The 17,942-nt window shown below is 42.8% G+C and overlaps 1 protein-coding gene across 1 annotated transcript in view; it reads right to left on the minus strand.

Annotated features, from left to right (window-relative positions):
* ZNF207 (zinc finger protein 207) overlaps nucleotides 1–17,942 on the minus strand; it is an 821,234-nt gene that overhangs the window by 488,055 nt on the left and 315,237 nt on the right. Inside the window, exon 5 of the mRNA XM_044070823.1 lies at nucleotides 12,883–12,953. Within this exon, the coding sequence (XP_043926758.1) occupies nucleotides 12,883–12,953 (71 nt within the window). The remainder of the gene's footprint in view (nucleotides 1–12,882; nucleotides 12,954–17,942) is intronic.

The following is a 17,942-nucleotide window of genomic DNA, read 5'->3' on the forward strand; positions in this document are numbered from 1 at the left end:
TGAACAGAGCTCCAAGTAGCAGCTTCTAGAATGTCTTCGGTTGGTACCCCTCTGAGGAAAGCTGCTGAGGTAGATGCAGCCCTGGTGGAATGTGACCCGATTCTCTTGGGCACCGACTTACCATGATGCAAATAGCAGAAACAAATGCAGTGGCTTATCCACTTTGAAATAGTCTGCTTTGAAATGGCCTTTCCCTCTGATCCTGCAGCAAATTCCACCAGTAGCTGCTCAGACTTTCTTAGAGATATGGTCCTGTTTAAGTAGAATCTTAGTTGTCTGTGTATGTCCAAGGAATGCAGAATCCGCTCCCCCTTGTTCTGCGGATTTGAGTAAAAAGTTGGCAGGTGAATGGTTTGGTTAAGAGCCACACTGGATACCACACCTTATGCATAAAGGAAGGATTGATCCTGAGGGACACCCTGTCTGGGTACAATATAATAAAAGGCTCCCAGCCATGAGGGCCTGTAGTTCTGAAAACCTTCTAGCTGAAGTGATTGCCAGAAAGAAAGCGGTTTTCCAAGATAAAAACTTTATATCTGCAGTAACTGCTGGTTCAAATGGAGGCAGAGTGAGCTTTTCCAGCACGAAATTGAGATCCCATGCAAGAGTTGGTGATCTTCTGGGAGACCTTACATTTTTGGCCCCTTTAAGATACTGTTTTAGCAGAGGATGAGAAAAGATGAGAGGCACTGTATTGTAATGAGCCGAGATGGCAGAGGCATGGATTTTTATTGATAAAAAAGATAGGCCCTCGTCAAGCATCTCAGTCAAGTATTGCAAAATCTGAGGAATATTTGGCTTTGCTGTGTCAGTCCCTTTCCAAGCACAGAATCTCTTCCATTTATCAGCATAAGATTTTCTAGTACTTGGTCTTCTGGCTTCCAAAATGACATCCATCACAGATTTACTGACAGGTGTTGTTTGAATAATTAGATGATCAGCCATGCTGCCAGGTTCAGAGTTTGGAGCCAATTGTGCAGAATTTGATTGTTCTGCTGAGACAGTAGATTAGGTATTTGAGGCAAGTACCAAGGAAGGAGTTGAGACATATTCCTTAGAATTGGGTACCAGTGCTGGCGAGGCCAGTCCGGGGCAATTAGGATTTTTGTTTTTCCCGTCTGACCTTTAGTAGGACCTTGGGAAGAAGAGGCAGAGGAGGAAAGGCGTAGACTGATAGTTTTTTCCAACTGAAGGATAGGGCATCCACTTTCCATGCTTGTCTGTGATATGACCTTGTGCAGAATTTGTCCAGTTGACAATTCTGGGGAGAGGCAAACAGATTTATGTCCGGGCACCCCCACTTCTCTGTTATCATGTTGAAGACTTGTGGATCCAGTTTCCGCTCGTGAGCGTCCATAAGATTTCTGCTTAGGTCATCTGCCACAGTATTTTGTTTTCCTGGCAGGAACTGAGCTTGAAGATGTACTTGTTAAGTCAAGGCTGTGTCCCACAATGCCATGGCTAGTCTGCAAAGGGGGTAGGAATGTGTGCCCCCCTGCTTGCTTTATGTACCACATAACCGTGGTGTTGTCTGTCTTTATCAGTAGTTGTCCTGGATGAAGTAAGTCCTTGAAGGCTGTCGGGGCATTCTGAACAGCTAACATCTCTTTCTGGTTGATATGCAGATGCATTTGTTTTGGGGTCCATATGCCCTAAATGCATCTTCCCCACCAGGTGGGCCCCCCCAAGCATAATCTGAGGAGTCTGTAGTTAGGGTTTGGTTGACAGGGGATAGAGTGAAAGACCGTCCCATGTTCTGGTGACATGTCTCTGCCCACCAAAGAAACTCCTGTTGTAGGCAGGGAATGAGGGGAATCATTGTTTCCAGACTGTGACAAATACTGACTCCATAAACTTTTTAAGTACCACTGTAGTTTCCTCATATGCAGTCTTGCATATGGAATTAGTAGAATGCAGGATGCCATGAACCCCAAAGCCTGCAGAATTTGTCTTGCAGATAACTGGGTTCTGTTGCCATCTGTTTGAAGTAACCAGTCAGTTGCCTTTGTCTGGCGTAAGGTAAGCCACCTGAGCAGTTGTATTCAAGCTTGCACCCAGGAATGTAACCTTTTGAAAGAGTACCAGTTGTGATTTCTTTTCATTTATTGTGAACCCTATGCATCTTAGAAGCCTTTTTACATACGCCAGATGTTGAAGTAGAATGTCCTCATTTTCTGCTAGAATGAGACAGTCGTCCAAGTATGGACAGATGTGAATGCTTCTTTGTCTGCAAAATGCAATTACTGGTGCCAGGCACTTTGTGAAGACCCTGGGCGCAGTAGATAAGCCAAAGGGCAGTGCAGAGAATTGGTAATGTATAAAACCACCGTTGAAGTGCAGGCATCTTCTGCATGATTCCCTTACTGGGATATGCAGGTATGCCTCTTTTAAGTCTAGAGTCACAAGCCAAGCGTTCTTGCCCAGCATGGGCAGAAGCTGTTGCAAAATCAGCATTTTGAATTTTGGGATGTCCAAGAATGTGTTCAAATTCGATAAATCCAGTATTGGACGCCAGGCATTGTCTTTTCTGGGTACCAAGAACAGTCGAGTAAAACCCTTGTCCTTTTTCTAGTTCTGGTACTGGCTGAATAGCCACCATATCCAGGACAGATGTAACTTGTTTCTGTGCCTCTGCCCATTGATTTTGTAGCAGATCTGGCCAACCATTTGGAATTGGCAAGGTATGGAAATGAAATCGGTATCCCTGGGATACTATGTTTAATATCCACTTGTCCTGGGTTATTAACTGCCAATTTTGTGCATGAAGTGCTAGTTGTCCCCCTAAGGGGGCTGCCAAAAGATAAGTGCTTGGTGAAGGCACAGGGAAGTAATTGAGACTGCTTACTGTAGGGTTGTGTTTTGTTTCCTCCAGATTTGGAGGTAGAGGCAACCCCATTGTGTTGACCTGTAGGAGCCCTGTGATTGGTATCTAGAGCCTTTTGAGTGCCTGGATTTGCCCCGTGAGGCTCGGACACAGGAAAGGACCAATTTTTTGTAGGCTAGTGTCTACTGAATCTTGGTGGCTGCACTTGTAAGAAGTCTTTTACAGTTTGCATAGACTTAGCTTTGTCTTCCATTTTCATTAAATCCTCTTCTGCCACATTACCAGAGTATCATGCTGTAAAGGTGCATCCAACAATTTTGCTTTAACATGATCAGGCAGATTTTGCTCTTTGAGCCAGGCATGCCTTCTAATTACAGATGGTTCCTCGGTTACCTCGGTAAGCTTAGATTCCAACTGCGGCCCTGCAGGAGGCTTCCAAGGAATCAAAACAACACTGCAAAGTATGCTTTCCAACCTGTTCTGCTGCATGCAATAATTCTTGTAATTCTTTATTTTCCACACATTCAGAAATCAACATCATTTTCTGTTTCAATAATCCCATAACATGCTGTTGATATTTAAGCATACGAAACTGGCAGTTTAAGGCTCTAATTGCCAAAGTTGCAGACGTATAAACCTTCTTTCCCCATCTATCCAGCACCCTGGAATCTCTATCAGAGGTGGTAGGATTCTTAGCTGTTGAGGCCTTTACACCTTTGGGACCCTGTGAGATAGTTTCAGGGTCAGCAGCAAGATTTTTGAATAAAAAATTGTGGGAGTCAGGAACCCTGTAATATCTGTCTGGCTTGCTAGAAGCCGGTGGTAGGGAATCTGGAGCCATGCTTGATTCCAAAAACACATCAACAATGTCTAAAACAGGATGTATGGCCAAAGGCCTATGCTGAGGGAGAAGGAACTCCCTAAGCTTCTTTTTGGATTCTGAGAAATCTTGACTCTCCCAATGAAAATATTCCCTCAAAGTATGCAAGGTTTCACCAAAAGAATAATCTTCAGGAGGAGATGCAGATGGAATGGATTCCGCTGCATCTGAATCCTCACAGGGGGGTATAGAAAATTCCTGATCAGAAGAGGAATCAGAAGAAACAGAAACCTGATCTGAAGATTCATAATCAGTGTCTTGCCTAGGCCTCTTATTGGGGGAGGGGGGGGTTGAGAACCCCTGATCAAGGTAATTAAGTATTCAGCCATTTTGATCATCTGTTTCTAGGGTGTAGAGGCTTGAGCACGTGGCTCATGCGTCGGTTTTTTTGGCCTTGGGAGTTGCTTTTGTCTTTGTTTTTGAAGCTGGCGTCGGTTTAATATAGAAATGCTGAGGCCTGAGAACACCCTCAGAAGCCGGTGCCTGCTCAGCGGCTCTGGACCCATCCGAGGGAGAGACATTCACGGATACAATACTTTGAGAATCTCGCGGCATTCCGGACTCCACATGGATCTCGATAGAGGCCTGCGACTCTCACTGAGAACCGGCGACTGGCTTAGGAGAAGCTTCATCGTCAGTTTTGGACCTCAACGGTCTCTCTCTGTCCTTTTCTTTGCGTTTTTTGTGAACTCCGGTAGTCGGATTGCTATCAGACAACATTTCAGGCTAGTTAAATCGGTTTCCAAAATATTCTGAAGCAAAGATATACAGACGCTTAACAGTGCATTGGTTGAATCTAGCACAAAACCAACAGCAAGGCACGTTATGATCTGGGCCTAGGCAAGGAATACAGTACAAATGGAAATCCTTATGAACTATTTGCTTCCCACAAGTAATGCAATTATTAACTTTTACTGACATCAGTATGGAGCAAGAAAAAGTTTCCCCAATGGGGTACTTAGCTTTAATTGAAGACTTTTTCGGTTCCGAAACTCAAATGCGAAAATTTCAGGAGTCTGCCAACTGGCACTTGCGAACTGCTTCTGCTTCGGGCACCGCGCGGCAAGAAAGACTAAAGAAAATGGCGTTGGCTGCCTGTTTTATACCCCTGACGACCTGACATCATGGAAGAAGAGACAGCAAACGATGTAGGACCCAAGACTTTCATATTCAGGCCGACTGAGGGCAACCTGCCAGCAGATTATCCAAATGTAATGACTGCAACAGTGAAACACGAAGAACATCAGCACCAACGATTCCAACTTAGAAACCGGCAACAACGGTATGGTTGGAGCCGAGAACTGGCTTGGAGCCGAAGATACAAAAGGGGTGGATGTCAAAAACGGTCCCGAACTTGTCGTCGAAACAGACATCGGAGTGGAGGTGGGCGACATCGGTGCCGAGACAGAAAGACAAACTGATCGGAATCGAGGTAGTAGATGGCGCCAACAAGGCGCCCTCGGTAAGCTTCGCTGGAGCCGAAATCGGAACCGATGTAATCGAAACAGAGGAGGCAGTACGATGCTCGGAGGAAGACTTCTGGGCCTTGTGCTTATGGACCAAGTAACAACCATACTCCAACAAACTGTTAACTCCAAACAAAGAACCAACTCAATATCAGGAAAGCAGAGTTTTGTACCTACCATAAATGTAGATGTTCGAGTGTTCACCCTGCTGCAGTCATCACACTTGGGTTATCCTGTCGTCATGCAGTCCCGCAGTCGGCCTGAGTTCCAATGTCTTGGTCTGGCGTCGGTTGCTGTCACTTCTTCCCTGACGTCAGTGCGCCAGGGGTATACAAGAGGCATCCAACTCCATTTTCTACAGTTTTTCTTGCCCCAGATGTCAGGTGCCCCCAATAGGTAGGCAATACATATACTGCTTTATAAAAATGTACATATAAAAATAAAACAATACCTTCAGGCACAAGCAAATACACCACAGAGATTGTATAGGATAGAATGGTATAGATAAGTCCAGCTAGTTCAGAGGGGATGGAGGGAGGGTAACCTGGACTGCAGCAGGGTGAACACTAACATCTACATTTATGGTAGGTACAAAACTGTACTATGTTCATCGTGTTACCCTGCTGCAGTCATCACACTTGGGTTGAATCCCAAAGCTAAGGATGGGTGGTGGAGCTAAACAGGGTTAGAAGAAGCTAGTAGGCCCTGCAAAACTGCAGTGGCAAAACCAGCTCTAGTCTTAGAATACAGAGGTAAGTGATAGTGTTTGATGAAGGTGTGCACTGAACTCCAAGTTGCAGCTTCCAGAATATCCTTGGTTGCCCCCCCCCCCCCCCTGAAAAAGGCTGCTAATGTAGCTGTAGCCCTGGTGGAGTGGGACCTAATGTTAGCAGGTACCAGTTTCCCATGATGCGTGTAGCAGAAACTTATGCAATGTCCTATCCATTTTGAAATGGTCTGTTTTGAGATAGCTTTTCCTTGTGATCCTGCAGCATAGGCTACAAAGAGCTGGCCAGATTTTCTGAAAGCCTTAGTTTTATCCAAGTAGTAACGTAATTGCCTGTGAATGTCCAAAGAGTGCAGGAGTCTTTCTCCTTTGTTCTGGGGATTTGGGAAAAAGGTGGGCAAATGAATGGTTTGGTTTAGGGCCACACTGGATACCACCTTTGGCATAAAGGAAGGGTTAGTTCGTAGAGAGACTCTGTCTTGATGAAAAATGAGGAAAGGCTCCACTGCCATTAGTGCCTGTAGCTCTGAGACTCTTCTAGCTGAAGTTATTGCTAGTAGCAGGGCAGTTTTCCATGAAAGAAATTTTAAGTCAGCTGAAAAAGCTGGTTCAAAGGGCGGCAGTGCAAGCTTTTCCAGAACAAAGCTGAGATCCCAAGTAGGTGTTGGTGCTCTCCTGGGCGGTCTTGCGTTCTTAACCCCTCTGAGGTAATGTCTTAGGAGTGGATGTGAAAATAAAGGAGGATCCGTGTTGTAATGAGCTGAAATTGCTGAGGCGTGGATCTTAATAGATGAAAAGGAAAGTCCTTTGTGCAACAACTCAGTTAAATATTGTAGAATCTGGGGAATGTTGGGATCAAGGGGATTTTGGCCTCCAGCCAGGCGCAACATTTTTTCCATTTGTCTAAATAGGTTTTCCTGGTGCTGGGCCTCCTGGCCTCCAGAATGACATCCATAACAGCTTTGGATAGAGGTGTTGGCTGGTTGTTTAGGTAATTTGCCATGCAGCCAGGTTTTAAAGTCTTGAGCTGGCTGGTAATCTGATTGTCTCACTGGGTGAGCAGGTGAGGAATTTGTGGCAAAATCCATGGTGGGCCGTGGGCCATGTTCCTTAGAACTGGATACCAGTGCTGGTGTGGCCAGTCTGGTGCAATGAGTATCATGTGTTGCCTCTGTAATTTGACTTTCAGCAGTACCTTTGCTAGAAGAGGCAGTGGAGGAAAGGCTACACTGTTAAGGTTTTCCAACTGAATAAGAGGGCATCCACTTTCCAAGCTTGTGGGTGGAATGTCCTTGTGCAAAACTTTTGAAGTTGGTAGTTTTGGGGGTTGGCAAACAGATCTATGTCTGGGCGTCCCCAATTTTGAGTTATCATTGCAAATACTTGTGGATCTAGTTTCCACTTGTGGGGATCCATGATGTTTCAGCTTAGGTCGTCTGCCAACGTGTTTTTCTTTCCTGGCAGGAATTGTGCTTGTAGTTGAACTTGGTAAGACAGTGCTGTGTTCCACAAGGTCAATGCTTGCCTGCATGGAGGGTAGGAATGTGTGCCCCCCTGCTTATGTACCACATTTCTGTGGTATTGTCCATCTTTATTATTAGATGTCCTGGGTGTAAGAGGTCCTTGAAAGCTGTTAGGGCATTCTGTACTGCTAGCATTTCTTTTTGATTGATATGCAGATGCCTTTGATCTGTAGTCCATTTGCCCTGAATGCACTGTCCTGCCATGTGTGCTCCCCAGGCATAGTCCGTTGCATCTGTTGTCATAGTTTGCCTGGCTGTGGGTAAGGTGAAAGGCTGACCCTTATTGAGGTGACATGCCTGTGCCCACCATAGAAACTCCTGTTGAAGGCAGGGAATGAGTGGTATCATTGTTTCCAAGCTGTGGCTGTGCTGAGTCCATATGCTTTTCAGGTACCATTGTAATTTCCTCATATGCAGTTTTGCAAATGGTATTAGTAGTATGCAAGATGCCATGAATCCCAAGGCCTACAGAATTTTTCTTGCAGGGAGTTGGGTCTTTGTTGCCATTATTTTGAAATATTGAGTCAGCTGTTGTTGCTTGTCTGGCGTGAGATAAGCCATCTGGGCCGTTGTATTCAAGCTGGCACCCAGGAATATTGTTTTGTGAGGGCACTAGTTTTGATTTCTTTTCGTTTACTGTGTACCCTAGGCAACTTAGAAGGTGTCTGACAAATGCCAGATGCTTTAAAAAGAATGTCCTTGCTTTCTGCTTGAATAAGGCAGTCGTCCAGGTATGGGTAGATTTGTATTCCTCTTTGTCTGCAGTATGCAATTACTGGTGCCAGGCATTTTGTGAAGACCCTGGGTGCAGTAGATAAGCCAAAGGGCAGTGCAGAGAATTGATAATGGGTTGAACCTGCAATGAAGCGGAGGTATCTTTTGCAATTTTGTCTGATAGGGACATGCAGGTATGCCTCCTTGAGGTCCAACGTTACTAGCCAAGCATTCTTGCCCAGCATGGGAAGAAGCTGCTGTAGTGTTAGCATCTTGAATTTTGGTACTTGCAGATAGGTGTTCAGAATTGAAAGATCCAGAATGGGTCTCCATGCTTTGTCCTTTCTTGGGACTAGAAAGAGTCTTGAGTAAAATCCTTGCCCTTGCTCCTGTGTAGGTACCTGTTGAATGGCTCTCATGTCCATGACAGCTGTAATTTGTTTTTGTGCCTCTGCCCATTGATTTGGTGGAAGGTTTGGCATTCCTTTTATCCTTGGCAAGGTATGAAAGTGGAATCTGTATCCTTGTGAGACCATGTTTAGGACCCATTTGTCTTTTGTGATGATGTGTCAGTTGTCTGCAAAAAGTGCTAATTTTCCTCCCAAGGGAGCTGCCAACAGACATCTGCTTGGTAGTTTGAGGGTTGCGTCATTGTGTTTGTCTTCTGCTAGCTTGGGGCCTGTGTTCTCCTTCTTTCTGGTTAGCAGTGCCCCATTGTCGAGGTTTGTAAGGGCCTTGTGACTGACCTCTGCCCCTTGGGTGTCTGTATTTGCCCCTCTGTGATCTGTCAAGAAGCTGGAAAGGACCAGTTTTTTGTTGGCCAATTTCTGCTGAAATGAAGGGGTTGTACCTGTGAAAAATCCTTGACAGTCTGCATAGACTTTGCCTTATCCTCCATTTTCTTTAAAACCTCTTCTGCTTTGACACCAAATAATACATCCTGCTGTAAAGGTGCATCCAATAATTTTGCTTTAACATTAGGAATTGCTGATATTTCAGCATGTGAAACTGAAAATTTAATGCTCTCATAGCCAGAGTAGCTTAGGTGTACATCTTCTTTCCCCATCTATCTAGGGCTCTGGAATCCCTTTCAGAGGGCACAGGATTTTTAGCCATAGAAGCTTTAGCCCCCTTGGGACCCTGGGAAATTGTTTCTGGGTCAGCCACAGGGCTTTTATAAAGGAATTTGTGAGAGTCAGGTACTCTGTAGTACCGGTCTGGTTTGGCTGGAGCAGGAGGTAGGGAGTCTGGAGTTAGACTAGACTCCAAGCAAACATCATCCACAATGTCTAAAACTGGAGGGATAGCAAGTGGTCTGTGCTGGGGTAGTAAAAGGAACTCTCTGAGCCTTTTCTTAGAATCAGAGTAGTCCTGGCCTTCCCAGTGGAAATGTTCCCTCATGGTATGTAAAGTTTCCCCAAAGGAGTAGTCTTCAGGGGGAGATGCTGAGGGAATAGAGTCTTCAGCATCAGAGTCTTCATGAGGGGGAAAGGCGTAATCCTGTTCCTCAGAAGAATCTGAGGAAATAGAAACCTGGTCAGAGGAAGCATAATCCTCCTCTTGTCTTGGTTTTTTATCTGGAGGGGGATGGGAACCCCTGATTAGGGCAATCAAATCTTCAGCCATCTTAAGCATCTGTTTCTTAGGCATGGGGCCTTGAACTGGAGACTGATGTACAGTCTTTTTTTGGTTTTAATGGAGTTTTGAGCTTAGCATAAGATTTAATGGCGAGTGTAGTCGGTCTGAAGACACCTTCTGCAACCGAAGGTGTTTCTACTGCACCGGTATCTCCTTCTGCTCCGGTGTCGGAAGGGCCTAATGAAGATGGCTGTGATGGCCTAGTACTCTCCGCTTGAGAATCCAAAACTGTCTGGGGTTCCAATTCTGCGGTCAGGGGCTGCGTAGGCACCTCACTGAAAACCGGAGAACCGGCGACAGGCCCAGCAGAGGCCTTGGAGTCTGGCTTGTTCCTAGGCTGCCTGTCCTTATCCTTGTGTTTTTTATGCATGCCGGTCGTCGGCTGCTCTGATGGCATGATATAATTAAATTTCCTACCAAAGTAATGTCGTGCAAAGTCAAAACGGTGTTTGATAGTTCGTTTATTAAACCTAGCATAAAACCGACAACCTGTGACGTCGTGGTCTGGGCCTAGGCAAGGAATACAATAAGAATGGAAGTCCTTATGAGGTATTTGCTTCCCACAAGAAATGCAATTGTTAACTTTTTCTGACATCGGACTGAGGCAAGAAAAGGTTCCCCAACGGGGTACTTAACCTTATTGAAGACTTCGGACTGAAATTCGAATCGAAAATCCTAGGTGTCGGCTGACCAGTACTTGCGAACTGCTTCTGCTTCGGGCACTGCGTGGCAAGAAAGACTGGATACAATGGAGTCGGATGCTTCTTATATACCCCTGGCGCACTGACGTCAGAGAAGAAGCGGCAGCAACTGACGCCGGACCAAGACTTTGGAACTCAGGCCGACTGCGGTACCGCCTGACGGCAGGATAACCCAAGTGTGATGACTGCAGCAGGGTAACACGAACATCCACAGAAACGGTGACAACAGTTTACCTAGGTTTCGTCTTTAATGAACAGACTTCTTCAGAACAACCACCATTTAAAATAATTTCAGTTATATACATTTCCCCCCAAAAAACAAACAACACATTCCATTCACCAATTAATTCACTAGTTGTAAATTTTATGTCTTAAATAAAATGCATATACTAAAAATATATATAATGTATATGCTTACAAGAATATTATTGGAAGAATATTAGATGCTATTGAATAAGTGCATCGACTGCAGTGGTGGTTCTGCGGTAGTGTTGTCGCCTCACAGTAAGATGTTGTCCTGTTCGATTCTCAGCTACAGCATCTTCTGTGTGGAGACATGCGTGAATGGTGCATTCGTTGAAGGTTGTGCGTCAGGGCTGGCAACTCGGCACGTAAAAATCTACTGCCAATCATTAGCGGACCGGAGTTCCGCTGTGGCGACCCCCTAACCGGGAAAAGCCGAAAGACACAAACAAACTGAATAAATGCACCATATTAAATAAATTTAACACACCAAAACCTTAGTAAAATTTCATAAATTCCTATAAATATTCCTAGAAATATACTTAAAAAAATATATATTAAAAATGTATACTACACAGTTAAAAATTGTTAAATCACAATTATGTATGTACGTATTTTCTAAATCTTGGACAATCCACATCTTGTGTCATCCTAAAATATGCTTTAATTTTAAAATGGGAATTCTACTAATATTGTCATTAATACCCGGAAAAACCGTGGCATCCAATCTCAGTTGCCATTTCATTTCACATATATCAAAGTGCACGTCCAAGTCGGCACCCTGACTATCCTTCTTAACATGCTGTACCATGCAAAATTGAAATTCATGCCCCGGGTATTGCTCAATATGCCTAACCAAAGCGTTAGTATTTCTCATATGCTTGATATCCAACATATGCTCATTAATTCTTTCTCTAATGCTTCTGCATGTTTTTCCTATATAAAAGGTCGAGCAATGGACACATTTCCCTATATAAATAACATTTTTGGTCTGACAATCAAAATGCCCATAAATATTAATGGGTACATCACCCACGGTAATTTTTTCACCAGTGACTAAAATATGCTTACATGTACTACATCTTCCGCATTTAAAATTACCCTTGTGCTTATGGCTTTTACCTCTGTCACTGGCCGGTGAAGAGGGGTCTGAGCGAGGACGTTTCTTGTCCACAGAAGGAGGGGATGTGACCTCAGTCACAGAAATAGCCTCCAAAAAAGGCAAAGCAAGCAGGCCCTTCAAAATCAATTTATTCCGACGTTCATTCAGCGTCCGCTGACTGAATCTAGCACAAATATCAGACAGTTTTTTGCCGACAAATGCGGAACCCCCAAACAGTAGACACACACTTCATGAAGGTCGATATTCGGAAGTTTACCACTCAGACATAACAGTACACACTCTCACACAAAAGGAAAAGAGTAAGGAAACTGGAGAAAATGAAGTAAAGAGAGAGGGAATACCAACAATGGTAATAAGATACCACAAGGGTAGAAAGTTCAAAATACCAACAATGGTACAAAAGGGATACTTGTGGGTAGAGCTGAGAATATAAAGACATCGAAGAACAAGCTATAAACGAGAAAAAACGCTTACAAAAACTTGTAACTGTATAAGATAGACCACTTAGCTGGAGAGCTCGGTGAAACGCTGCTATATGGCTGTGCGGCAAACGAGATCTGAGGTAACTGAGTAAAGGGCATTGCGGGTAGCAGCTTAGCTCAAGAGTTTTTGGTGCACGCAAGCTTGGTATAAGGCCGACTCAGTTCCGTGGGCTTGGAACTGAACCCATCAGTGATGAATAGGAAGAAGACTAACAACTTCAGATTCTTACTTTTCCCCTAGATTCTTGCGCAATCTCATCTCATACTCTTTTCAGTGCTGCTTCTAAAAAGGTTAAACCAGAAATCACATAAATATGCACTCAGAAAGAAAAAGGGACGATCCATTCAACAATGACTATTTTGATTATAATTCACTGCTACAAATATATTACAAATACTTCTGAATGAAATAAAAGATGAAATGCATGAGATCTTCACAATTTTCTACACGGCAGACTTGTTTAAAATCACATTTTCCATGGAGTTCAACTTTCCCATGGCTTTAACCAGACAGCTTGGTCCTCCTATTAACCATCTTTAGGTGCCAATACATGCACATACCTGGCAGCATTCCATGCATCATATGTGGCATTCCTGGTCCAGGAGGAATCATCCCTCCCATTGGCATCATCCTGTAAAGCAAACATTTACTGCAGGTTAGGAACATTTCAAAACATATGGTTTTCCTTTTAAATTAAGTATAAACTTTTACTTTCCTAACACCCATGGTCTTAAATATTCCACTCATTATTTTTTTTCCTTTATAGAAACATACACAAGTCCATTAAAGCATCTGTTTCTCCTAGCAACCTCTTGTTAGTAGCAAGCTGGAACAGTGCGAAAAACCAAAACACCTTTAATATAAAACCACCACCAGTATTGAGTACTTTCCTCCGAAATACTGGAACTTCATCAGAATACAACAGTCTGAAAAACACCAGTTTACATAACACTCCCATTCCCATGATGAATATATTAACAGGTCAATCACTGATGCAACTGAATTTAAAAAGACATCCACAAAAAACAACTTATTGCAATGTATATTATGAAAGTAAACACTTTTTTTTGCATTCAGTTAACACAATAATCAAAATAAATTATGTATAAAAAAAATGCATAAAACATGCTAGGTATAAAATACAATAAATTTAAATTCTTTCAGTTTTACCCAGTAAAACAGAGGAGATTGACACCACACCATTTAATCCTGGTGGAAACATAGCGCCTAAGCGCAGTTGCCACTGTGATTCCCTCTTTCTCAGTATGTTTTTCCAGTTTCCCCCTCTCTGCTCAATTTTGATGACATCTACAATACCAAAAATTAACTTGGTAAATCCTTCACATTCAACAGAATGTTTATACAGTGCATTATTCTCCTTATGATTCTGAATCGCATAGACATGCTCATATGCTCTAGTCCTTTGTGCACGTTCCATCTTCCTTACATAAAAATGTTCACAATTTTCGCACAAAGCCAAATATATCACTTGCATGGTACCACAATTTCCATGCTAAAAATTAATTGTAGTCCACAAGCTATTTCTCAATATAACCTGCCTTCCTGTATTAATATGTGAACATTGGTTGCAACAGCCACAGGGTCGGGTACCATTCATATGTTCAATTTTGGATCCAACCTTAGATTCCAGGAGTTTCTTAAAATTTGCCCCAGTTTTATTAATAAAATGTGGTTGGCTCCCCAAATTGCCATAAATATCCTGGTTTACCCTGAATATACTCCAATTTTTTTAAGAATATTTTTGACTTTACCAGAAATAGGACTATACTGTAGGGCACAAGGTTTCTGAAATTTAGTGTAATTTTCACCATTAACCACTTCTGTATTTAAACCTGTACCTAGAAGTGGTTATAAAAAGCACCCCACTTAGTAGAGGAGGATCTCCTCTACTAATGTTTTAGGGTATCCCCCCCTCATAAAACATTTTACCTACTGTATTCAATTCACTTCTAACATCCTCATTGCACAAGGTCATCCTAGTCACTCGAATGGCTTGGCCCTTCACAAGACTTCTTTTGTGCTATGGCATGATTACTAGTGAAATGCAGATATGAATTACAGAAAGTTGTTTTACGATATATATTGCACTTAAAACCATCCTTCAAATGTGACAGCCAAATAATTAATACTGGACTCACTAAAATGATAAGTGAATTGCAAATATGTAGTGGTGATGTTTAAATATCTCATGAACTCATGCAGATCATCCTGAGTCCTTTTTCTACAAAAAGAACAAGTCATCCAAAAATCTAGTATACAATGCGATATGCTTCCAAAAAGGGGAATTAAACAAAAACCTGTTTTCCCAACCTAAAAGTGCAACACTGGCATATACAGGGGGCATACGTTGCCCCCATAACCACCCTTTAAATTTGTTGGAAATACCCTCAAAAAATATAAAGTTGTTTTCCAAAGTAAGTGATATCAGTTCACAGATAAAAGTAACTTGATCATGGGAGAGACTAGAACACAAAGTCTCCTCAAATAGGGCCAATCCCTCGTCCCTAGGAATGCTAGAAAATAAATCTTTGATGTCCCCCTGTTAGAAACATCAAGTTCTCATTCCATAATTCACTTTTAATATGACCAAGGAAGTCCCAAGAATCTTTCACTAAATAGCTGGTATTTTTAACCAAAGGTTTTACCCCAGGAGTCAACAAACACAGCAAGTGGGTGAGTTTTAGACCCATTAGCTGCTAATATGGGTCTAAAAGGGGGGTTCCTCTGCATTATTGTGTATCTTGGGAATTCCGAAAAATGAAGATACAATAGGATGTTTCTGTTATAAAAACTCGAGTTTCTGATTCAAGACATTCTTCAAAATATGAATCAATTCTAGAGTAATTATATTAATTTCATTTTTAGATACTGGTTTATAAGTCTTCTCCTCAAATAGCATTCTGCACAGTGTTAGAATAATCACAAGAATTATATATCACAATCCCACCCCCTTCATCTGGTGTCATAACCAGGATCCTGCCTCAGCTCCTGTAGTAAAATACTTGCTTCCTTGGTCAAATTCCTGTGGCCTCCATCCTGCCCTTGATAAGGTTTATAAATATTCTCTGAAACAATTTTTTCATAAGTATTCAATACAGGGTGCAAAGATTATAGGTACTATTTCTTTTGAGTGTAGTACATCCATCCTGCAACCATATCTGGTGTGTGAGCCTCTGAATCTGAAAACAAAATACTAAAATTTAATTTCCTCAAATATATTTATGTCCAAAATGATATCAGCTACATCTACCTTTCTCCTAGGTATACATTTGAATCCTTTGGAAAAAAGCCTAAAGTATTCCTCAGTAATAATTCTCTCTGAGTAATTATAGATGGTAAACCCTGTTTTACTGGAAATAGCTGAAAGAATTTAAATTTACTGCATTTCTACCTGCTATCCTGCATTAGCACACATTGCAATAAGTTGTTTTTTTGTGGAGGTCTTTTTAAATTCAGTAACATTAATGATTGACTTGTTAATTAATATGTTCATCATGGGAACGTGAGTGGTATATAAACTGATGTTTTTCAGACTGCTGTATTCTGATAAACTTCCAGTGTTTGGGACGAAAGTGATCAATACTGGTGGTTGTTTTATATTAAAGGCGGTTAACCTCTTGTTAGTACCTTGGAGAAAGATTTGCTCAGTTTTCTATTTTCTGGATGAGCAAAAGGTCTACTAGCTCACCACATTTACGTATTACTTCCAAGAAAACTGCTGTTCAGCATTCATTCTTTGGGCTCTGCTTATTCTGTGAAGTTAAACTGCCAATGCACTCACCTGGGAAGAAATGCACAGTGTCCTAAGAGTCAGACTTGCCTCCAGGTCTAGCCTCCATGCCTGAACTGCTAAGTGTGCACAACAGACAAGTGTGTCTGCCCCTATACCACATCATCACCTTGGTATTGTCTTTTAGATGTCCAACACTCCCTGCTGCCAAACAGGTTTGAAGGCTTGGACATCTAGCATCATTAGCATCATTACCATCATTTACTTTATGATTTTTTTTTCCTGAATGTCCATCCTCCACAAAAGGTGGGCTGGGGTAAGTTTCTGAGGAAGGGGGAGAGGATCAAGCTTTGCTTTGCAGAATTCTAATCACTGCCTCCATCATGGCCATGAACACTTCCAGGATTTCCTCAGTCATCAGCGTACCACTTTATTCTGCAACATCCGTTCTTTCTCTTATGAGGTTTACTCCCCTCTTGCTTAGGGAAGAAGGGCCTGCTTCTACTGGCGTAATTCTAACACACCTTGAACATGGGGAAGGAATAAAAGGTCCAAAAGGATTGCATAATTTTTCACGTTTATCTTCTGAAGTACCTCAGCTGTAGGTCCAAAGATGGGTGTTTTACCCCTAATAGCATAAAGCTTTACTTTCACAAGCCTTGGAAGGGAACAAGCCCTCAGCAGGCAACTCCCCTAACCACAGACTCCACAGCAGTTTCCCTGCAGTATCTACTGCATTATAACCTCATTCAATGGCATGCTCGCCAACTGGCCACTGAGATTGCATAAACATGGCATCTCCAATTCACGCTGCTAGTCTTCAACCCTCTCCAACTTCTATTTCAAATAAACAGACTCCTGGAATTTTAACATGAGAAGCTGACAGTTAAGAGCCTCTAGAGCCAGGATAGCTAAAGTACAGTTTTGTACCTACCATAAATGTAGATGTCCGATAGATATGCAACTGCAGTCCTGACATATGGGTTGTCCTGCCTCAGGCAGCCCTTCGGTCGGCCAGATTCCAAAGTCTGGGTCCGGCGTCGGCCGATGTCATCTCCTCCACGACGTCAGAGCGGCTGGAGTATAAAGGCATCAGCCGATGCCATCTTCTTCAGTGTTTCTTGCCCCAGATGCCAGGTGCCCTCCAAGGAAGGCTAAATTTTGTGAATGGATAAACAGATAAAACCAGACATGCACAACAGTAATAAACAGATACACCATAACATATATATAACCCCAGCTGATAGGTAAGGGGAGAAAGGACCCAAAAGGGTAAAAACAGAGGGGCAGGAGGGAGGGAAAACCTAACTGCAGTTGCATATCTATCGGACAACTACATTTATGGTAGGTACAAAACTGTACTATGTCCTGACATACGGGTTGAATACCATAGCCAAGCTGGGGGTGGTAGGACTAAGCAAGAGAAGGTGTAGCTAGAAGGCCCTGCAGGACTGCTGAAGCAAAGCCTGCTCGGGATCTGGAGTATAAAGGCAGGCTGTAGTGTTTGGTAAATATATGCACGGAGCTCCATGTAGCAGCCTCTAGAATATCTTTTGTAGCCACTCCTCTTAGAAAAGCTGTGGATGTGGCCATAGCTCTGGTGGAGTGTGGACTAATATTAGCTGGCACACTTTTTCCATGAAAAGAATAACAGAATCTGATGCAGTGTTCAATCCATTTTGAAATAGTTTGTTTGGTGACTGCTTTTCCTTGCACTCCAGTAGCATAGGCTACAAACAGTTGGTCAGACTTCCTGGTGGACTTTGCCCTGTCCAAGTAGTAGCGTAGTTGTCTGTGAATGTCTAAAGTATGCAGCAGCTTTTCCCCTTTATTTTGAGGGTTAGGGAAGAAAGTAGGCAGGTGAATTGC

Source organism: Protopterus annectens, chromosome 4.part1, assembly GCF_019279795.1.
Source record: "Protopterus annectens isolate FY-2018-M chromosome 4.part1, PAN1.0, whole genome shotgun sequence".
NCBI lineage: Eukaryota > Metazoa > Chordata > Ceratodontiformes > Protopteridae > Protopterus > Protopterus annectens.